This window comes from Oncorhynchus nerka, linkage group LG12 (assembly GCF_034236695.1).
Source record: "Oncorhynchus nerka isolate Pitt River linkage group LG12, Oner_Uvic_2.0, whole genome shotgun sequence".
In the NCBI taxonomy this organism is placed as follows: domain Eukaryota; kingdom Metazoa; phylum Chordata; class Actinopteri; order Salmoniformes; family Salmonidae; genus Oncorhynchus; species Oncorhynchus nerka.
This window is the reverse complement of record NC_088407.1, coordinates 86,295,332-86,318,771: the sequence shown is the minus strand read 5'-3', so window position 1 is coordinate 86,318,771 and position 23,440 is coordinate 86,295,332. Positions and strand designations below refer to the sequence as shown.

Sequence of the window (23,440 nt, the reverse complement as noted above, 5' to 3'; positions counted from 1 at the left end):
AGACCGGAGCGGAACCTGCTTTAGTTTGTGACACAACGTGAGGCTGAGAGACCAGAGCGGAACCTGCTTTAGTTTGTGACACAACGTGAAGCTGAGAGACCAGAGCGGAACCTGTTTTTAGTTTGTTGTGAGGCTGAGAGACCGGAGCAGAACCTGCTTTAGTTTGTTGTGACACACCGTGAGGCTGAGAGACCGGAGCGGAACCTGTTTTAGTTTGTTGTGACACACCGTGAGGCTGAGAGACCGGAGCAGAACCTGCTTTAGTTTGTGACACACCGTGAGGCTGAGAGACCGGAGCGGAACCTGCTTTAGTTTTGACACACCGTGAGGCTAAGAGACCGGAGCAGAACCTGCTTTAGTTTGTGACACAACGTGAGGCTGAGAGACCAGAGCGGAACCTGCTTTAGTTTGTGACACAACGTGAGGCTGAGAGACCAGAGCGGAACCTGCTTTAGTTTGTGACACACCGTGAGGGTAAGAGACCGGAGCGGAACCTGCTTTAGTTTGTTGTGAGGCTGAGAGACTGGAGCGGAACCTGCTTTAGTTTGTTGTGAGGCTGAGAGACCGGAGCGGAACCTGTTTTAGTTTGTTGTGACACACCGTGAGGCTGAGAGACCGGAGCGGAACCTGTTTTAGTTTGTGACACAACGTGAGGCTGAGAGACCGGAGCAGAACCTGCTTTAGTTTGTTGTGAGGCTGAGAGACCAGAGCGGAACCTGCTTTAGTTTGTTGTGAGGCTGAGTTTGTGACACCGTGAGGCTGGAGACCAGAGCGGAACCTGCTTTAGTTTGTGACACACCGTGAGGCTAAGAGACCAGAGCGGAACCTGCTTTAGTTTGTTGTGAGGCTGAGAGACTGGAGCGGAACCTGCTTTAGTTTGTTGTGAGGCTGAGAGACCGGAGCGGAACCTGTTTTAGTTTGTTGTGAGGCTGAGAGACCGGCTTTTTAGTTTGTTGTGACACACCGTGAGGCTGAGAGACCGGAGCGGAACCTGTTTTAGTTTGTGACACAACGTGAGGCTGAGAGACCGGAGCGGAACCTGAGTGACACAACGTGGAGGCTGAGAGACCTGCTTTTAGTTTGTTTTGAGGCTGAGAGACCGGAGCGGAACCTGCTTTAGTTTGTGACACAACGTGAGGCTGAGAGACCAGAGCGGAACCTGCTTTAGTTTGTGACACACCGTGAGGCTAAGAGACCAGAGCGGAACCTGCTTTAGTTTGTTGTGAGGCTGAGAGACTGGAGCGGAACCTGCTTTAGTTTGTTGTGAGGCTGAGAGACCAGAGCGGAACCTGCTTTAGTTTGTTGTGAGGCTGAGAGACCGGAGCGGAACCTGTTTTAGTTTGTTGTGACACACCGTGAGGCTGAGAGACCAGAGCGGAACCTGTTTTAGTTTGTTGTGACAGCAACCTGTGAGTTTGTTGTGAGGCTGAGAGACCGGAGCGGAACCTGCTTTAGTTTGTTGTGACACACCGTGAGGCTGAGAGACTGGAGCAGAACCTGCTTTATTTTGTTGTGAGGCTGAGAGACCGGAGCAGAACCTGCTTTAGTTTGTTGTGAGGCTGAGAGACTGGAGCGGAACCTGCTTTAGTTTGTTGTGAGGCTGAGAGACCAGAGCGGAACCTGCTTTAGTTTGTTGTGCGGCTGAGAGATTGGAGCGGAACCTGTTTTAGTTTGTTGTGAGGCTGAGAGACCGGAGCGGAACCTGCTTTAGTTTGTTGTGACACACCGTGAGGCTGAGAGACTGGAGCAGAACCTGCTTTATTTTGTTGTGAGGCTGAGAGACCGGAGCGGAACCTGCTTTAGTTTGTTGTGACACACCGTGAGGCTGAGAGACCGGAGCAGAACCTGCTTTAGTTTGTTGTGAGGCTGAGAGACCGGAGCAGAACCTGCTTTAGTTTGTTGTGAGGCTGAGAGACCGGAGTGGAACCTGTTTTAGTTTGTTGTGACACACCGTGAGGCTGAGAGACCGGAGTGGAACCTGTTTTAGTTTGTTGTGACACACCGTGAGGCTAAGAGACCGGAGCAGAACCTGTTTTAGTTTGTTGTGACATACCGTGAGGCTGAGAGACCGGAGCAGAACCTGTTTTAGTTTGTGACACACCGTGAGGCTGAGAGACCGAAGCGGAACCTGCTTTAGTTTGTTGTGACACAACGTGAGGCTGAGAGACCGGAGCGGAACCTGCTTTAGTTTGTTGTGAGGCTGAGAGACTGGAGCGGAACCTGCTTTAGTTTGTTGTGAGGCTGAGAGACTGGAGCGGAACCTGCTTTAGTTTGTTGTGAGGCTGAGAGACTGGAGCGGAACCTGCTTTAGTTTGTTGTGAGGCTGAGAGACCGGAGCGCAACCTGTTTTAGTTTGTGACACAACGTGAGGCTGAGAGACCGGAACGGAACATGTTTTAGTTTGTGACACAACGTGAGGCTGAGAGACCAGAGCGGAACCTGCTTTAGTTTGTGACACACCGTGAGGCTAAGAGACCAGAGCGGAACCTGCTTTAGTTTGTTGTGAGGCTGAGAGACTGGAGCGGAACCTGCTTTAGTTTGTTGTGAGGCTGAGAGATTGGAGCGGAACCTGCTTTAGTTTGTTGTGAGGCTGAGAGACTGGAGCGGAACCTGTTTTAGTTTGTTGTGCGGCTGAGAGACTGGAGCGGAACCTGCTTTAGTTTGTTGTGAGGCTGAGAGACTGGAGCGGAACCTGCTTTAGTTTGTTGTGAGGCTGAGAGACTGGAGCGGAACCTGCTTTAGTTTGTTGTGAGGCTGAGAGACTGGAGCGGAACCTGCTTTAGTTTGTGACACACCGTGAGGCTAAGAGACCGAAGCGGAACCTGCTTTAGTAGTGGCATTCCTGACTCTCTAGGACAGGCCTTTTTATATGTAGCCTACACACACGGACCCACACACCACAGCCTCACTTGTTTCTGGAGACATGCCCAGGACTATTTATATATTTATATATATATAGAAAAGTGACCTTTCTTTGCACCATCTGCCCTTAAGAGAGATGGATGTGAACCCACACTAGAGAGTGTGTGTGTGTGTGTGTGTGTGTGAGACAGCGAGAGCTTGGTGTGTAGGTAATATCTTACTATCCTTGATGTCTCTCTCATATCAACTTTCAACAACAAAATTTCACATTCTCTCCTCTCTCTCTCTTCTCTCCTCCCCCCCATTCCTTTCTACTCCCTCTCCTATCTCTCCTCTTTCTCTCTCTCTCTCTCTCTCTCTCCTCTCTCTCTCTCCTCCCTCTCCTATCTCCCCTCTCTCTCTCTCTCTCTCTCTGCAGGAAGGAAGGCCTCTCCAAATGTGGAAAGTGTAAACAAGCTTACTACTGTGAGATTGACTGCCAGGTATAGTGTGTTTGTGGTTACTATGCTTACTATATGACAGTGTGTGAATACTGTAATGTTGACCTTGTAACATCCCCAGGATATTCGGTAATTCAGGCACTGAAGACAAAGGGTGCTAATTTTCAAACCCCACTGATCCTCTGAGAACCGAATGTTAGCAACGCTAACAAGTACATGTCAAATCCCATAGCAAATGCTAATGCTAGCGCATTATGATCCATTTTTATACAATCTCTGACCTAAACTATTTGCAGTACATCCCAGCTCATAAAGTTATACAAGTAACAAAAAAAGGCTACTCACAGTTTGCTGCACGCCAAAAAAACAAACAAATATTAGACGGCAAGGCTCTTGATCTCTGCTGTTAAACAAGCGACGCTTGATTTAGCAAGAAGCTAAGTACTTAACTAGATAGCTACCTGGCTACAAAATTAGCAAACCTTTAGCATTTAGCATATTTTAGACATTTTTAACATAGTTCAAAAAAAATGTGTTGCAAACTTTGGTCCCATCCACGATCTCAGTTGTTTTAAGCTTTTTATTTTGTTACAGTCTACACACATTTAGTTTTTCCACAGTCCTTACATAGCAAGAATAAAGTCATTTGATATACATTATATCTGGTTAGATAGGACTGAAAACACACTGTAGCATGTATAAGTACTAACTATTATAGAACAGGAGGTTTTAATCCCACACCTTAGCTACTCTGTCCATAAAACAGGAACAGGAAACCACCATCTTGTGTTTTCCATGTGCTGTATATTTGTATGCATGACTTTTTCCACATTTGTGACCAACCGCCTTGATTCGGTCTTATGTAGGAACATTTTCAATTTGTGATTTTTACATTGGATAAAAGTAAAGATTTAGAGCTAGAAAATTGTATATCTGCAGTTGAGGAACAACAGGAAAAAGTTGTTGAAAGTTGATAAACTTCTAACCTCAGTTTTGAGAGAAATTGCCCTTGAATTGTTTTTTTGGGGTGGAGACCTCTTCTGTCTACACCCTTTCTTTCAGCATCGTTCACACCCTCTTAAGCCTGAGCCCCACCCATCTCTTTAAGGGTTCACACCCTCTTAAGCCTGAGCCCCACCCATCTCTTTAAGGGTTCACACCCTCTTAAGCCTGAGCCCCACCCATCTCTTTAAGGGTTCACACCCTCTTAAGCCTGAGCCCCACCCATCTCTTTAAGGGTTCACACCCTCTTAAGCCTGAGCCCCACCCATCTCTTTAAGGGTTCACATGTGCGGTCATGTGGTAAACGCATACTATTTTAAATCTAAGTTCACTTGTCACCTGCAGACAATAGAGGGTGTACATGGGTAGCAATATCAAAAACAAAGTGTACAGATAACAAATATTTCGTAATTATTAGATGAAGTTTAACCAACACACTTGTCTTTAAAAAAAATATATTTGACCTTTTATTTAACCAGGCAAGTCAGTTAAGAACAAATTCTTATTTTCAATAACGGCCTAGAACCAGTGGGTTAACTGCCTTGTTCAGGGGCAGAACGACAGATTTGTACCTTGTCGGCTCGGGGGTTTGAACTTGCAACCTTCCGGTTACTAGTCCAACGCTCTAACCACTAGGCTACCCTGTCTACGTTGATGGGTCATGTGAAGAGCATGCTATAATCACCCCCTCAGCCACATCTAACTAAGTGGATGGGTCACTATGGTCTAGACATGTACACATGTTCATGAAAAACAATAGATGGCCGTAATCACCGCCAGACACACCAGGCTAATTTGATGGGTCACTATGGTCTAGACATGTACACATGTTCATGAAAAACAATAGATGGCCGTAATCACCGCCAGACACACCAGGCTAATTTGATGGGTCACTATGGTCTAGACATGTACACATGTTCATGAAAAACAATAGATGGCCGTAATCACCGCCAGACACACCAGGCTAATTTGATGGGTCACGCAATAATCCGTCGTAAGTGGAGTCTTTTGGGTAGGCGATAGAGCCTGCTAAATTCAGGGCATCAATGTGGTTGAGAAAAGTAGAGAAACTTTTGTAGTTCTTGATGGCTAATGTTATATCTTTTCAAAAAAAGGTTGCGGTAGACCGGACTATCAACACATACAGAAGAGCTCACAGAGCATGCTACACCGCAGACCAATCCAAACTCCTCTCCCAGCATGTCCAGCCCACTCATTATCTCAGCCAATCATGGCAAGCGAAGGTTCCTGACTTTTTCAGTGGCTAAACCAACTAGGCTCGTAATTTAATCATTTTATTCATATTTACAGATGGAATACAAGTTTGTTATTAAGGCACATGAAAGTTCGCATGTTCCAGAAGGCATTTCTGCCCAAAATAAACTAATTTTGATGACACATTTGTTTATGTTCAACTGTGCCTCTCCTGTGAAGTAGTGACGTGTGACATAGCTTAGTTTCCTTAAACGAGTCACACATAGAGTGCCTTAGGAAAGTATTCAGACCTCTGGATGTTTTCCACATTTTGTTAGTCTTATTCTAAAATGGATTGCATTTATTTTTTTTCCTCAGTAATCTACCCACAATGCCCCATAATTACAAAGCACTTATTTTTTAGTTTTTAACCCCATACCTTATTTACAAAAGTATTTCAGACCCTTTGCTATGAGACTTGAAATTGAGCTCAGGTGCATCCTGTTTCCATTGATCATCCCTGAGATGTTTCTACAACTTGATTGGAGTCCATCTATGGTAAATTCAATTGATATAGACATGATTTGGGAAGGCAGACACCAGGTCTCATAGTTGACAGTGCATGTCAGAGCAAAAACCAAGCCATGAGGTCGAAGGAATTGTCCGTAGAGCTCCGAGACAGGATTGTGTCGAGGCACAGATCTGAGGAAGGGTACCAAAACATTTCTGCAGCATTGAAGGTCCCCAAGAACACAGTGGCCTCTATTTTTTTATATTTTTAATTAAAGTAGTTTGGATCCACCAAAAGTATTCCTAGAGCTGGCCGCCCAGCCAAACTGAGTAACTGGGGGAGAAGGGCCTTGGTCTTGGAGGTGACCAGGAACCAGATGGTCACTCTGACAGACCTCTAGAGTTCCTTTTTTGAGATGGTTGTCCTTCTGGAAGGGTCTCCCATCCCTGCAACTCTCCACCAATCAGGCCTTTAAGGCAGAGTGGCCAGACGGAATCCACTCCTCAGTAAAAGGCACATGACAGGCCGCTTGGAGTTTGCGAAAATGCATCTGAAGACTCTCAGACCGTGAGAAACAAGATTCTCCGGTCTGATCGAACCAAGCGTCATGTCTGGAGGAAAACACCAACACCATCCCGACGGTGAAGCATGGTGGTGGCGGCAGCAATAAGAATGGGAGAAACTCCCCCAAATACAGGTGTGCCAAGTTTGTATCGTCATACCCAAGAAGACTGGAGGCTGTAATCGCTGCCAAAGGTGCTTCAACAAAGTACTGAGTGACTGGTCTGAATAATTATGTAAATGTGATATTTTTTTATTTTTAATAAATTAGCAAAAATGTCAACCTGTTTTTGCTTTGTAATTATGGGGTAGTGTGTGAGTGTGTGTAGATTGATTACTCCATTTAGAATAATGCTATAATATTTTTTTTTTTAAGTCAAGGGGTCTGAATACTTTCTGAAAGCACTACGTTGTAATTCAATAAACAATTACAGATCGTTTGAATTCACTAATGTTTTGCGTTTACTTTTTCCTGAACCTAAATATGCTGCGCTGACCGCAAATTGAACTGAAACCTTTTTCTAGTATGTATAATTCCCCCAACAAAAGAACAAAACTACAGTAGGCCTGTTTACAGTAGGCCTGCTTACAGTGGTAGCCTACACACTTCAAAGCAAAAGATCCAACTGTCTGTTCATCTGTTAAAAAGGTACTGTCTATTATAAGCCGCGCTCTCTATCGGTTGCACAGAGCAAAATACTGTAAATAACAGCCTCCCTAATAGGGCCAATGAAATGAGAGATGGTCATTTGTTATAGTTCATATGCTAGAAGAAGCTTTAGCCTAACGGCCAGAAAAGGTGATGGGTTTTAATAGTTTCAGTTTTAATGTCACATGCACAGTGAAATGCCTTTTTACAAACTCTAAACCTAACAATACAATAATCAATAGTGATGTTTTACTAGAAAAACACACAAGGAATAAGAATATGAAATACAACGTACATTCTTTAATGGTTATAAAAATAGCCTATGTTTTCGAAAGTAAACAATATTTCATTGAGACATTATTCAGACGTCTACAAAAACACAAATGGGAATCTTCTGTTCTACCGTTTAAAAAAACAACTGCGCTCCGGATCGAATAGAGATAAAAATACTTGGAAGTCAATTTTTCCTACCGTAAAGTGGGTTTGAATTCAATGAGAAGCTGGGACATTGTCGGGCCTTTAGGCTACTTCGTGACTCTGAAACCATCACAGTCAGAAAAAGAGGAGAAATTTATTCCGCAATGATCGTGGAAAATGAAATGGATTCCTTGGCTTATTTCAAACTATTTTAGAGTGCAAAAAAAATGCTAGAAAATAGTGGCGAAGGATCGCATCTTATTTACCTGTTGTTTTGTTGTTGTAATGAATAAGCATGTGATCATTTTCACTAAACATTAGACTACTGCCTGCGTACGGTCTAAAGACCATAGAGCAAAACACAATTGATCTCGTCAATTTCACTTTTGATAAATGCCAACTTTTTCCCTGAACTGGCGCATGCGTGTTTTGGAGTATATCTTTTTATATAATAATATATACATTTATAATATATATATATTTTTTAAGTACACAACGTTTATAAATGAGTCCCCAGGGAAGGTGTGTGTGTGTGTGTGTGTGTGTGTGTGTGTGTGTTCCAGAGAAATGGATCCCCCTAAGGAAAGGTCATATTGAACCCACACAACCGGTGTAACACAACTACTAGGCTGCGTTCAACAGCTCTGGGCCTTCCTCTGAAACTAGAGCTGCGTTCAACAGCGCTGGGCCTTCCTCTGAAACTAGAGCTGCGTTCAACAGCGCTGGGCCTTCCTCTGAAACTAGAGCTGCGTTCAACAGCGCTGGGCCTTCCTCTGAAACTAGAGCTGCGTTCAACAGCACTGGGCCTTCCTCTGAAACTAGAGCTGCGTTCAACAGCGCTGGGCCTTCCTCTGAAACTAGAGCTGCGTTCAACAGCGCTGGGCCTTCCTCTGAAACTAGAGCTGCTTTCAACAGCGCTGGGCCTTCCTCTGAAACTAGAGCTGCGTTCAACAGCGCTGGGCCTTCCTCTGAAACTAGAGCTGCGTTCAACAGCGCTGGGCCTTCCTCTGAAACTAGAGCTGCGTTCAACAGCGCTGGGCCTTCCTCTGAAACTAGAGCTGCGTTCAACAGCGCTGGGCCTTCCTCTGAAACTAGAGCTGCGTTCAACAGCGCTGGGCCTTCCTCTGAAACTAGAGCTGCGTTCAACAGCGCTGGGCCTTACTCTGAAACAAGAGCTGTGTTCAACAGCGCTGGGCCTTCCTCTGAAAGTAGGAAGCTCTGGGCCTTCCTCTGTAGGACAGGGCTAGGCAACTCAGTTCCTGGAGTGCTGCAGGTTAACTGAACAAAAATATAAAATGCAATATGCAACCATGTCAAAGATTTTACTGAGTTACAGTTCATATAAGGAAATAAGTCAATTGAAAGGGCCTAATTAATTTTTATCTATGGATTTCACATGACTGGGAAATACAGATATGCATCTTGTTGGTCACAGATACCTTAAAAGGTAGAGGCGTGGATCAGAAAACCAGTCCGTATCTGGTGTGACCATTTGCTTCATGCAGCGTGACACATCTCCTACACAGAGTTGATCAGGCTGTTGATTGTGGCCTGTTGAATGTCCCAGTCGTCTTCAAAGGCTGTACGAAGTTGCTGGAAATTGGCGGGAACTGGAAAATGCTGTCGTACACATCAATCCAGAGCATCCCAAACATGCTCAATGGTTAACATCTGGTGAGTATGCAGGCCATGTAAGAACTGTAAAATGTTCAGCTTCCAGGAATTGTGTACAGATCTTTGCGACATGGGGCCGTGCATTATCATGCTGAAACATGAGGTGATGGCGGTGGATGAATGGCACGACAATGGGCCTCAGGATCTCGTCACGGTATCTCTGTGAATTCAAATTGCCATCGATAAAATGCAATTGTGTTTGTTGTCCGTAGCGTATGTCTGCCTATACCATAACCCCATCGCCACCATGGGGCACTCTGTTCACAACATAAACATCAGCAAACCGCTCCCCCACACGACTCCATCTTGCCGGGATTCATCCGTGAACATTCCCAGAATGCCAGTGGACATCGAAGGTGAGCATTTGCCAATTGAAGTCGGTTATGACACCAAACTGCAGTCAGATCAAGACCCTGGTGAGAACAACGAGCATACAGATGAGCTTGTTGCAGAAGTTCTTTGGCTGTGCAAACCCAGAGTTTCATCAGCTGTCTGGGTGGCTGTTCTCTGACGATCCCACAGGTGAAGAAGCCAGATGTGGAGGTCCTGGGCTGGCGGGGTTACACGTGAGGTCGGGTGGACTTACTGCCAAATTCAAAACTTGAGACATCTGTGGCATTGTGTTGTGACAAAAGTGCACATTTGAGTGGCCTTTTATTGTCCCAGCACAAGGTGCACCTGTGCAATGATCATGAATCACTACTGTATCAACAATTGGTATAATCAACTGTCAATTACTATGTTTTCATTCTGAATAGTCGTTAGCTCTGGAGCTGCAAAAACCCAAATGACTTCAAGGCCACAAATAATTAATTAAATTGTTTTATTTACTAGACTAAGTTGAAAAAATGAGGTAGTTAAAAGATGCGATATCAGGACCGGATACAACACAGCTATTGAGGTGAGAGGCTCTTGCAGATCAATATGAATGGGCTTCTGGGAAATACATTTACAGGACTTGGGCAAATCATATGATCTTCTTCATAAAGAGATTGAATGGGAGAGGACTATGTCAACACAGGCTTTCACAACCCTGAAACTATAGAGATCACCAACCAGGAATAGACATGAAATAGGCTACCAATTAGCATTCGGTGTGGATGTTGCCGGGGATAGTAATTGATAGTGGGTTTGTAAATTAGACTTGACGTCTTACGATCTCCTCATCGACTTCCACCACTTTTACACAATCGCAGCGCCACTTTCAGAGGAAATGAATAACGTACTAGGTGTATATTGACTTGTATGTCAGTTGTTGCCTCTCTCTCAGTTCTCAGTCCAGGAAAGTCATGTCTTTTTTTTTACAGCTTTTCCCTGCAGTGAATTCTTCCCTCTGATTCCCAGGATGGATTGTCAAAACGTAAATCGGTTAGTCTTGAATGCTAACAGTGCATTCCACAAGATCTCCCCCAGGGTTGATTTCCCTTTGTCTGAGTAAGATCGGGAGAGTCGATGGGTGTGTGTGGTTTCCATGGAGATGGAGGTCTGGCTCCTCCCCCGGTCACAGAAAGAATCGCATTGGTTTATCCATGTTTAGCGGAGATCTGTGTATAAAGTGTCGTGGGAGGGAGGAAGAACAGCATCTAAAGACACACTTAGCTGTTGGAGTGGTCTGAGGCAGGCGTTGGGTTAGCAGTGGTCTGAGGCAGGCGTTGGGTTAGCGGTGGTCTGAGGCAGGCGTTGGCTTAGCGGTGGTCTGAGGCAGGCGTTGGCTTAGCGGTGGTCTGAGGCAGGCGTTGGGTTAGCAGTGGTCTGAGGCAGGCGTTAGGTTAGCGGTGGTCTGAGGCAGGCGTTGGGTTAGCAGTGGTCTGAGGCAGGCGTTAGGTTAGCGGTGGTCTGAGGCAGGCGTTGGGTTAGCAGTGGTCTGAGGCAGGCGTTAGCTTAGCGGTGGTCTGAGGCAGGCGTTAGCTTAGCGGTGGTCTGAGGCAGGCGTTAGCTTAGCGGTGGTCTGAGGCAGGCGTTAGCTTAGCGGTGGTCTGAGGCAGGCGTTGGCTTAGCGGTGGTCTGAGGCAGGCGTTGGCTTAGCGGTGGTCTGAGGCAGGCGTTGGCTTAGCGGTGGTCTGAGGCAGGCGTTGGCTTAGCGGTGGTCTGAGGCGGGCGTTGGGTTACCGGTGGTCTGCTACCATCCTGTAGGTTTAAACCAGGGCTCTCCAACCCTGTTCCTGGAGAGCTACCCTCCTGTAGGTTTAAACCAGGGCTCTCCAACCCTGTTCCCGGAGAGATACCCTCCTGTAGGTTAACTCCAACCCTGTTCCTGGGAGCTACCCTCCTGTAGGTTTAAACCAGGGCTCTCCAACCCTGTTCCTGGAGAGCTACCCTCCTGTAGGTTTAAATCAGGGCTCTCCAACCCTGTTCCTGGGGAGCTACCCTCCTGTAGGTTTAAACCAGGGCTCTCCAACCCTGTTCCTGGAGAGCTAGCCTCCTGTAGGTTTAAATCAGGGCTCTCCAACCCTGTTCCTGGGGAGCTACCCTCCTGTAGGTTTAAACCAGGGCTCTCCAACCCTGTTCCTGGAGAGCTACCCTCCTGTAGGTTTTCATTCCAACCTTAATCTAGTTCACCTGATCGTAATAATAAGCTGGTTGATTAGATGAACCAGGTTAGTTACAACTAGGTTTGGAGTGTAAACCTACAGGAGGGTATCTCTCCAGGAACAGGTGGGGGTTGTGGATTTGATTCCAGAATAGGCCATATATACTGAAGAAGTCTGGATAACAACTTCTGCTAAAATAATAATAATTACATCATTTAGGAATATGTGAATCAGACAAATAGTTCTGGTGGTTGCTATGACGATCTTTCATGCCTCTGTCTCTCTGTCAGAAACCGTTTTGAATAGATAGTAGTTTGTTTGCCAAGGCAAGTGGGGCACACATCAGATGGCTTGCCTGCAGACTTGCATTTTGTGTCCTTGAGTGAAGCACGTCTCTAATATGTTCTGTCTGCTTTCTTTACACACACCTGTAGAAGGGAGACTGGCCGATGCACAAGTTGGAGTGTACAGCCATGTGTTCCTATGGGGACAACTGGTGTCCGTCAGAGACCGTCAGACTGGTGGCCAGGATCATCATGAAACAGGTGGGTCTGTGTGTGGGTTGGTGGATGGGTCTGTGTGGGTTGGTGGATGGGTCTGTGTGGGTTGGTGGATGGGTCTGTGTGTGGGTTGGTGGATGGGTCTGTGTGTGGGTTGGTGGATGGGTCTGTGTGTGGGTTGGTGGATGGGTCTATGTGGGTTGGTGGATGGGTCTGTGTGGGTTGGTGGATGGGTCTGTGTGTGGGTGGGTTGGTGGATGGGTCTGTGTGTGGGTGGGTTGGTGGATGGGTCTGTGTGTGGGTGGGTTGGTGGATGGGTCTGTGTGTGGGTGGGTTGGTGGATGGGTCTGTGTGTGGGTGGGTTGGTGGATGGGTCTGTGTGTGGATGGGTCTGTGTGTGGGTGGGTTGGTGGATGGGTCTGTGTGTGGATGGGTCTGTGTGTGGATGGGTCTGTGTGTGGATGGGTTGGTGGATGGGTCTGTGTGTGGGTGGGTTGGTGGATGGGTGTGTGTGTGTGTGTGTGTGTGTGTGTGTGTGTGTGTGTGTGGATCAATTCCCCCTAAATGTGTTCTGCTTTGTCTGTGTCTTCACCAGAAAGTCACAACGGAACGGACACAGTCAGAGAGGCTGTTACTCCTCAGCGAGTTTGAAGCCCGTAAGTACACAGATTAGATACATGGTACTAAAACTCCCAAAAGGGTTTTCAGAAATCCTAGTTGGAAGATTCCCGGAATCATGGCGAGAATAAACAGGAATTCCGGAGTGCTCCAACTGGGATTTCTGGAAAACCAGGGAATTTGGGGGAAATTACCAGAATATTGCAACCCCACATAGGACATACAGTTGAAGTTGGAAGTTTACATACACTTTAGCCAAATACATTTAAACTCGTTTTTTTTCACAATTCCTGACATTTAATCCTAGTAAAAATTCCCTGTTTTAGGTCAGTTAGGATCATCACTTTATTTTAAGAATGTGAAATGTCTGAATAATAGTAGAGAATGATTGATTCATTTCAGCTTTTATTTCTTTCATCACAATCCCAGTGGGTCAAAAGTTACATACACTCAATTAGTATTTAGTAGCATTGCCTTTAAATTGTTTAACTTGAGTCCAATGTTTTGGGTATCCTTCCACAAGCTTCCTACAATAAGTTGGGTGAATTTTGGCCCATTCCTCCTGACTGAGCTGGTGTAACTGAGTCAGGTTCCTATAGGATTGAGGTCAGGGCTTTGTGATGGCCATCCAATACCTTGACTTTGTTGTCCTTAAGCCATTTTGCCACAACTTTGGAAGTATGCTTGGGGTCATTGTCCATTTGGAAGAACCAAAAAGTACCATCAATGTCTCCATGTGCAGTTGCAAACCGTAGTCTGGCTTTTTTATTGCGGTTTTGGAGCAGTGGCTTCTTCCTTGCTGAGTGGCCTTTCAGGTTGTCGATATAGGACTCGTTTAACTGTGGATATAGATACTTTCGAACCTGTTTCCTTCAACATCTTCACAAGGTCCTTTGCTGTTGTTCTGGGATTGATTTGCACTTTTTGCACTACAGTACATTCATCTCTAGGAGACAGAATGTGTCTCCTTCCTGAGCGGTATGACGGCTGCGTGGTCCCATGGTGTTTATACTTGCATACTATTGTTTGTACAGATGAACGTGGTACCTTCAGGTGTTTGGAAATTGCTCCCAAGGATGAACCAGACTTGTGGTCTACAATTTTTTTTTTCTGTGGTCTTGGGTTATTTCTTTTGATTTTCCCATGATGTCAAGCAAAGAGGCACTGAGTTTGAAGGTAGGCCTTGAAATACATCCACAGGTACACCTCCAATTGACTCAAATGATGTCAATTAGCCTATCAGAAGCTTCCAAACCCATGACATAATTTTCTGGAATTTTCCAAGCTGTTTAAAGGCACAGTTAACTTAGTGTATGTAAACTTCTGACACACTGGAATTGTGATGCAGTGAATGATAAGTGAAATTCTGTCTGTAAACAATTGTTGGAAAAATTACTTGTCACGTACAAAGTAGATGTCCTAACCGACTTGCCAAAACTATAGTTCGTTAACAAGACATTTGTGGAGTGGTTGCAAAACGAGTTTTAATGACTCCAACCTAAGTGTATGTAAACTTCTGACTTCAACTGTATGTCACACTATATTGAGGTAAAAATCGGAGCATAATGCTTGTATAGATGTCATCACATTGTATTGGTCACATACACAGGGTTAGCAGATGTTAATGCGAGTGTTCGCGAAATGCTTGTGCTTCTAGTTCCGAGCGTGCAGTAATATCTAACAAGTAATCTAACAATTCCCCAACAACTACCTAATACACACAAATCTAAAGGGGTGAATGAGAATATGTACATGTAAGTATACGGATGAGCGATGGCCGAGCAGCATAGGCAAGATGCAGTAGATACAGTATATACATATATGAGTAGTGTCAGAAATGTCAACATTGTTAAAGTGGCCTGTGATTGGTTGGCAGCAGCCTCTCTGAGTTAGTGATTGCTGTTTGATGTGACCTGCAGTAGAACTAGAGCTGGTCACATGGTGTGACCTACAGGAGAACTAGAGCTGGTCACATGGTGTGACCTACAGTAGAACTAGAGCTGGTCACATGGTGTGACCTACAGTAGAACTAGAGCTGGTCACATGGCGTGACCTACAGTAGAACCAGAGCTGGTCACATGGTGTGACCTACAGGAGAACTAGAGCTGGTCACATGGTGTGACCTACAGGAGAACCAGAGCTGGTCACATGGTGTGACCTACAGGAGAACTAGAGCTGGTCACATGGTGTGACCTACAGGAGAACTAGAGCTGGTCACATGGTGTGACCTACAGGAGAACTAGAGCTGGTCACATGGCGTGACCTACAGTAGAACCAGAGCTGGTCACATGGTGTGACCTACAGGAGAACTAGAGCTGGTCACATGGTGTGACCTACAGGAGAACTAGAGCTGGTCACATGGTGTGACCTACAGGAGAACTAGAGCTGGTCACATGGTGTGACCTACAGGAGAACTAGAGCTGGTCACATGGTGTGACCTACAGGAGAACTAGAGCTGGTCACATGGTGTGACCTACAGGAGAACTAGAGCTGGTCACATGGCGTGACCTACAGTAGAACTAGAGCTGATCACATGGCGTGACCTACAGGAGAACTAGAGCTGGTCACATGGCGTGACCTATAGGAGAACTAGAGCTGGTCACATGGCGTGACCTATAGGAGAACTAGAGCTGGTCACATGGTGTGACCTACAGTAGAACTAGAGCTGGTCACATGGTGTGACCTACAGTAGAACTAGAGCTGGTCACATGGCGTGACCTACAGGAGAACTAGAGCTGGTTCACATGGCGTGACCTACAGGAGAACTAGAGATGGTCACATGGCGTGACCTACAGTAGAACCAGAGATGGTCACATGGCGTGACCTACAGTAGAACCAGAGCTGGTCACATGGCGTGACCTACAGGAGAACTAGAGCTGGTCACATGGTGTGACCTACAGGAGAACTAGAGCTGGTCACATGGCGTGACCTACAGTAGAACCAGAGCTGGTCACATGGCGTGACCTACAGTAGAACCAGAGCTGGTCACATGGCGTGACCTACAGTAGAACCAGAGCTGGTCACATGGCGTGACCTACAGGAGAACCAGAGCTGGTCACATGGCGTGACCTACAGTAGAACTAGAGCTGGTCACATGGCGTGACCTACAGGAGAACTAGAGCTGGTCACATGGCGTGACCTACAGTAGAACCAGAGCTGGTCACATGGCGTGACCTACAGGAGAACTAGAGCTGGTCACATGGCGTGACCTACAGTAGAACTAGAGCTGGTCACATGGCGTGACCTACAGTAGAACCAGAGCTGGTCACATGGCGTGACCTACAGTAGAACTAGAGCTGGTCACATGGCGTGACCTACAGTAGAACTAGAGCTGGTCACATGGCGTGACCTACAGTAGAACTAGAGCTGGTCACATGGCGTGACCTACAGTAGAACTAGAGCTGGTCACATGGCGTGACCTACAGTAGAACCAGAGCTGGTCACATGGCGTGACCTACAGGAGAACTAGAGCTGGTCACATGGTGTGACCTACAGGAGAACTAGAGCTGGTCACATGGTGTGACCTACAGGAGAACTAGAGCTGGTCACATGGTGTGACCTACAGGAGAACTAGAGCTGGTCACATGGTGTGACCTACAGGAGAACTAGAGCTGGTCACATGGTGTGACCTACAGGAGAACTAGAGCTGGTCACATGGTGTGACCTACAGGAGAACTATTAATAGATGATCTATAGTACAGGCTCACTGCCAAATGAGGAAGGAGAGAACACACACACACACACACACACTTGTATCCTGGCCTGTACATACTGAGAGGCAGAGTCTGGATAGGCAGAGTCTGTGTGGGACTGGACCAACATGGAGGAGGCCTCCGTTCCTCTAGTCTTGCTGTTCATAGAGGAGGAGGCCTCTCCATTCCTCTAGTCTTGCTGTTCATAGAGGAGGAGGCCTCTCCATTCCTCTAGTCTTGCTGTTCATAGAGGAGGAGGCCTCTCCATTCCTCTAGTCTTGCTGTTCATAGAGGAGGAGGCCTCTCCGGTCCTCTAGTCTAGCTGTTCATAGAGGAGGAGGCCTCTCCGGTCCTCTAGTCTAGCTGTTCATAGAGGAGGAGGCCTCTCCGTTCCTCTAGTCTTGCTGTTCATAGAGGAGGAGGCCTCTCCGTTCCTCTAGTCTAGCTGTTCATAGAGGAGGAGGCTTCCGTTCCTCTAGTCTAGGGAGGCCTCTCCATTCCTCTAGTCTTGCTGTTCATAGAGGAGGAGGCTTCCGTTCCTCTAGTCTAGGGAGGCCTCTCCGTTCCTCTAGTCTAGGGAGGCCTCTCCGTTCCTCTAGTCTAGGGAGGCCTCTCCATTCCTCTAGTCTTGCTGTTCATAGAGGAGGAGGCCTCTCCGGTCCTCTAGTCTAGGGAGGCCTCTCCGGTCCTCTAGTCTAGGGAGGCCTCTCCGGTCCTCTAGTCTAGCTGTTCATAGAGGAGGAGGCCTCTCCGGTCCTCTAGTCTAGGGAGGCCTCTCCGGTCCTCTAGTCTAGGGAAGCCTCTCCGTTCCTCTAGTCTAGGGAGGCCTCTCCATTCCTCTAGTCTTGCTGTTCATAGAGGAGGCCTCTCCGTTCCTCTAGTCTAGGGAGGTCTCTCCGTTCCTCTAGTCTAGGGAGGCCTCTCCGTTCCTCTAGTCTAGCTGTTCATAGAGGAGGAGGCCTCTCCGGTCCTTTAGTCTAGGGAAGCCTCTCCGTTCCTCTAGTCTAGGGAGGCCTCTCCATTCCTCTAGTCTTGCTGTTCATAGAGGAGGCCTCTCCGTTCCTCTAGTCTAGGGAGGCCTCTCCGTTCCTCTAGTCTAGGGAGGCCTCTCCGTGCCTCTAGTCTAGGGAGGCCTCTCCGTGCCTCTAGTCTAGGGAGGCCTCTCCGTGCCTCTAGTCTAGCTGTTCATAGAGGAGGAGGCCTCTCCGTTCCTCTAGTCTTGCTGTTCATAGAGGAGGAGGCCTCTCCATTCCTCTAGTCTAGCTGTTCATAGAGGAGGAGGCCTCTCCGGTCCTCTAGTCTAGGGAGGCCTCTCCGGTCCTCTAGTCTAGGGAGGCCTCTCCGTTCCTCTAGTCTAGGGAGGCCTCTCCGTTCCTCTAGTCTAGGGAGGCCTCTCCGTGCCTCTAGTCTAGGGAGGCCTCTCCGTGCCTCTAGTCTAGGGAGGCCTCTCCGTGCCTCTAGTCTAGGGAGGCCTCTCCGTGCCTCTAGTCTAGGGAGGCCTCTCCGTGCCTCTAGTCTTGCTGTTCATAGAGGAGGAGGCCCCTCCGTTCCTCTAGTCTAGGGAGGCCTCTCCGGTCCTCTAGTCTTTCTGTTCATAGAGGAGGCCTCTCCGTTCCTCTAGTCTAGGGAAGCCTCTCCGTTCCTCTAGTCTTGCTGTTCATAGAGGAGGAGGCCCCTCCGTTCCTCTAGTCTAGGGAGGCCTCTCCGGTCCTCTAGTCTAGCTGTTCATAGAGGAGGAGGCCTCTCCGTTCCTCTCGTCTTGCTGTTCATAGAGGAGGAGGCCTTTCGGGTTTCTGCACAGACAACAGGCTGCTGGCATATATCATGACCCCTCACACCTGTCACATGACCTAGCAGGTGCACAGCCTCCAGCCCCCCGCTTCCAAGAACGTATCCCCCCTCCTTCTGATCCACAGGGACTTTATGTCGACAGCAATGTAGTCGACAAGAGCACAGCCAGATCTGGGTCCAGGCTAGTCTAGGTCTGACCTCATTGTGCCAACAAGAAAACATCTGACTCATATGTTGTGTTCTAGATGACTATAGTACACTGAACAAAGAATATAAACCAAACAATTGAAAATATTTTACTGATTTTTACAGTTCATATAAGGAAATCTGTTAATAATAAAAATTTTAAAAAATAATTAGGACCTAATCTATGCATTTCACATGACTGGTAATTCAGATATGCAAATGCTGTACCAAAAAGAAAGAGAGAAAAAAAGGAAGGGTGTGGATCAGAAAACCAGTCGATATCTGGTGTGACCATTTGCCTCGCGACACATCTCCTTCACACAGAGTTGATCAGGCTGTTGATTGTGGCCTGTGGAATGTTGTCCCACTCCTCTTCAATGGCTGTGGAATGTTGTCCCACTCCTCTTCAATGGCTGTGGAATGTCGTCCCCACTCCTCTTCAATGGCTGTGGAATGTTGTCCCACTCCTCTTCAATGGCTGTGGAATGTTGTCCCACTCCTCTTCAATGGCTGTGTGAAGTTTCTGGATATTGGCGGGAACTGGAACACGCTGTCGTACACCGATCCAGAGCATCCCAAACATGCTCATTGGGTGACCTGTCTGGTGTGTTTGTAGGCCATGGAAGAACTGGGACATTTTCAGCTTCCAGGAATTGTCTACAGATCTTTGCGACATGGGGCCGTGCATTATCATAATGAAACATGAAGTGATGGCGGTGGATGAATGGCACGACAATGGGCCTCAGGATCTTGTCATGGTATCTCTGTGCATTCAAATTGACATCGATAAAATGCAATTATGTTCATTGCCTGTAGCATATGTCTGCCTATACCATAACCGTGCTTCTACACCTGCATTGCTTGCTGTTTGGGGTTTTAGGCTGGGTTTCTGTACAGCACTTTGAGATATCAGATGATGTACGAAGGGCTATATAAATACATTTGATTTGATTTGAACCCCACATCTCCCATGGAGCACTCTGTTCACAACGTTGACGTCAGCAATCCTCTCGCATAAACAACTCCACACACGCTGTCTGCCATCTGCCCGGTTCAGCTGAAACCGGGATTCGTCCGTGATGAGCACACTTCTCCAACGTGCCAGTGGCCATCAGAGGTGAGCATTTACACACTGAAGTCGGTTACAACGCTGAACTGCAGTCGGGTCGAGACCCTGGTGAGGACGGCGAACACACAGATGAGCTTCCCGGAGACAGTTCCTGACAGTTTATGTAGAAATTCTTTGGTTGTGCAAACCTACAGTTTCATCCAGGTGCCTGGTCGCAGTCGATCCCGCAGGTGAAGAAGCCGAGGTCCTGGGCGTGGTTACATGAGGTCTACAATTTTTAGGCCGGTTGGACAGCTGTGGTGGACATTCCTGCGGTCAGCATGCCAATTGCACGCCCCCTATAAAAACTTGATACATATGTGGCTTTGTGTTGTGTGACACAACTGCACATTTTAAAGTGGCCTTTTATTGTCCCCAGCACAAGGTGCACCTGTGCAATCATGCTGTTTAATCAGCTTCTTGATAGGCCACACCTGTCAGGTGGATTGATTATTTTGACAAACGAGAAATGCTCACTTACAGGGATGGAAACAAATTTGTGTGGAACATTTCTGGGATCTTTTATTTCAGAACATGAACCATGGGACCAGCACTTTATGTTGAGTTTATATGTTGTTCAGTGTATGACCTGAAATGGGAAGATTAATGTTTCTCTCCCCCTCCACCACCTCCTCTCCCCTTTCTCTCTCCTCCCCCTCCACCACCACCTCTCCCCTTTCTCTCTCCTTCCCCTCCACCACCCCCTCTCCCCTTTCTCTCTCCTTCCCCTCCACCACCTCCTCCCCTTTCTCTCTCCTCCCCTCCACCACCACCTCTCTCCTTCCCCTCCACCACCTCCTCTCCCCTTTCTCTCTCCTCCCCCTCCACCACCACCTCTCCCCTTTCTCTCTCCTTCCCCTCTCTCTCCTCCCCCTCCACCACCTCCTCTCCCCTTTCTCTCTCCTTCCCCTCCACCACCTCCTCTCCCTTTCTCTCCCTCCCCCTCTCTCTCCTCCCCCTCTCTCTCCTCCCCTCCACCACCTCCTCTCTCTCCTCCCCCTCCACCACTCTCTCTCCTCCCCTCCACCACCTCCTCTCCCCTTTCTCTCTCCTCCCCCTCCACCACCTCCTCTTCCCCTTCTCTCTCCTCCCCCTCCACCACCTCCTCTCCCCTTTCTCTCTCCTTCCCCTCCTTCCCCTCCACCACCTCCTCTCCCCCTCTCTCTCCTCCCCCTCCACCACCTCCTCTCCCCTTTCTCTCTCCTTCCCCTCCACCACCCCCCTCCCTTTCTCTCTCCTTCCCCTCCACCACCCCCTCTCCCTTTCTCTCTCCTTCCCCTCCACCACCCCCTCTCCCCTTTCTCTCTCCTTCCCCTCCACCACCTCCTCTCCCCTTTCTCTCTCCTTCCCCTCCACCACCTCCTCTCCCCTTTCTCTCTCCTTCCCCTCCACCACCTCCTCTCCCCTTTCTCTCTCCTTCCCTCCACCACCTCCTCTCCCCTTTCTCTCTCCTCCCCCTCCACCACCTCCTCTCCCCTTTCTCTCTCCTCCCCCCTCCACCACCTCCTCTCCCCTTTCTCTCTCCTTCCCCTCCTTCCCCTCCACCACCTCCTCTCCCCTCTCTCTCTCCTCCCTCCACCACCTCCTCTCCCCTTTCTCTCTCCTTCCCCTCCACCACCCCCTCTCCCCCCTTTCTCTCTCCTTCCCCTCCACCACCCCCTCTCCCCTTTCTCTCTCCTCCCCTCCACCACCTCCTCTCCCCTTTCTCTCTCCTTCCCCTCCACCACCTCCTCTCCCCTTTCTCTCTCCCCCTCCACCACCTCCTCTCCCCTTTCTCTCTCCTTCCCCTCCACCACCTCCTCTCCCCTTTCTCTCTCCTCCCCTTTCTCTCTCCTCCCCCTCTCTCACCTTTCTCTCCTTCACCCTCACCACCTCCTCTCCCCTTTCCCTCCACCACCCCCCTCCCTCCACCACCTCTCTCTCTCCTTCACCTCCCCTCTCCCTTTCCCTCCACCACCCCCTCTCTCTCTCCACCCCCCTTTCTCTCTCCTCTCTCTCAGATCTGGATAAGTTGGACAGTGAGAAGAATGAGATGAACCAGACGGATATAGCTGCACTGCATCATTTCTACTCTCGACACATAGACTTCCCTGATGACCAAACCCTCACTGTTCTCTTTGGACAGGTAAGGAGGATAGGGATCTAGTTTTTATACATCTATGTTACAGCAGCTCTGCATCATCACTACTGCTGTGGTCACAGTCACGGGTAGCCTGACTGACTCGACTCGCGTGGGACACGGGTAGCCTGACTGACTCTGCTCACGTGGGACACGGGTAGCCTGACTGACTCGGCTCACGTGGGACACGGGTAGCCTGGCTGACTCGACTTGCGTGGTCCACGGGTAGCCTGGCTGATTCGACTTGCGTGGTCCACGGGTAGCCTGACTGACTCGGCTCACGTGGGACACGGGTAGCCTGACTGACGTGGTCCACGGGTAGCCTGGCTGACTCGACTCGCGTGGGACACGGGTAGCCTGACTGACGTGGTCCACGGGTAGCCTGACTGACTCGGCTCACGTGGGACACTGGTAGCCTGACTGACGTGGGACACTGGTAGCCTGACTGATTCGACTCACGTGGGACACGGGTAGGAGAGCTGTGACACACTGATCTGGACAGGAGGTCGTTGTAAATGCAGTATTCAAACTGAAATGTGTGGATCTTTGATTAGTTCTCTCAACAATGTTTTTGTTAGACAGACTAACTCACAGGTGGCCTCATCGTGCAATGTCAGCGCTTTGACATCCTGGTTGTTCTAGATTGGCTGTCAGCTGCCAATCTCTTCCCTCTTTCCGGCTCTCTTTCTCTCTCTCTTTCTCTCTTTCTCTCTCTCTTTCTCTCTTTCTCTCTCTCTTTCTCTCTTTCTCTCTCTCTCTCTCTCTCTCTCTCTCTCTCCACCTGTCTTGTTAACACACAGACATAATCCCCTGAATGACACCAGACTTCTCACCCACGCAGGACAGCCCTGAGGGACCTGACCTTTAGCCTGTAGGACAGCCCTGAGGAACCTGACCTTTAACCTTTAGTTTCATTACATTAGTCAGGACAGCCCTGAGGAACCTGACCTTTAACCTTTAGTTTCATTACATTAGTCAGGACAGCCCTGAGGGACCTGACCTTTAACCTTTAGGACAGCCCTGAGGGACCTGACCTTTAACCTTTCATTACATTAGTCAGGACAGCCCTGAGGGACCTGACCTTTAACCTTTCATTACATTAGTCAGGACAGCCCTGAGGGACCTGACCTTTAGCCTTTCATTACATTAGTCAGGACAGCCCACTAGCATTTCTTATCTGCTACCACAAGGAGTAGAGATATTTGGCCTTACACGTCTGCTCTCTCTCTCTCCCACCTGTCTCTCTACCCCCCCTCACCTTCTCCCACCTGTCTCTCTACCTCCCCCCCTCACCTTCTCCCACCTGTCTCTCTACCCCCCCCCTCACCTTCTCCCACCTGTCTCTCTACCCCCTCACCTTCTCCCACCTGTCTCTCTACCCCCCCTCACCTTCTCCCACCTGTCTCTCTACCCCCCCCTCACCTTCTCCCACCTGTCTCTCTACCCCCCCTCACCTTCTCCCACCTGTCTCTCTATCCCCCCTCACCTTCTCCCACCTGTCTCTCTATCCCCCTCACCTTCTCCCACCTGTCTCTCTACCCCCCTCACCTTCTCCCACCTGTCTCTCTACCCCCCCTCACCTTCT

General features: G+C 48.3%; 1 protein-coding gene across 1 annotated transcript in view; it reads left to right on the top strand.

Moving 5' to 3' along the window:
* LOC115124724 (N-lysine methyltransferase SMYD2-A-like) overlaps window positions 1-23,440 on the top strand; it is a 59,173-nt gene that overhangs the window by 13,927 nt on the left and 21,806 nt on the right. The window contains exons 2-5 of the mRNA XM_065025905.1: window positions 3,281-3,344; window positions 12,276-12,386; window positions 12,937-12,997; window positions 21,737-21,861. Of these exons, the coding sequence (XP_064881977.1) occupies window positions 3,281-3,344; window positions 12,276-12,386; window positions 12,937-12,997; window positions 21,737-21,861 (361 nt within the window). The remainder of the gene's footprint in view (window positions 1-3,280; window positions 3,345-12,275; window positions 12,387-12,936; window positions 12,998-21,736; window positions 21,862-23,440) is intronic.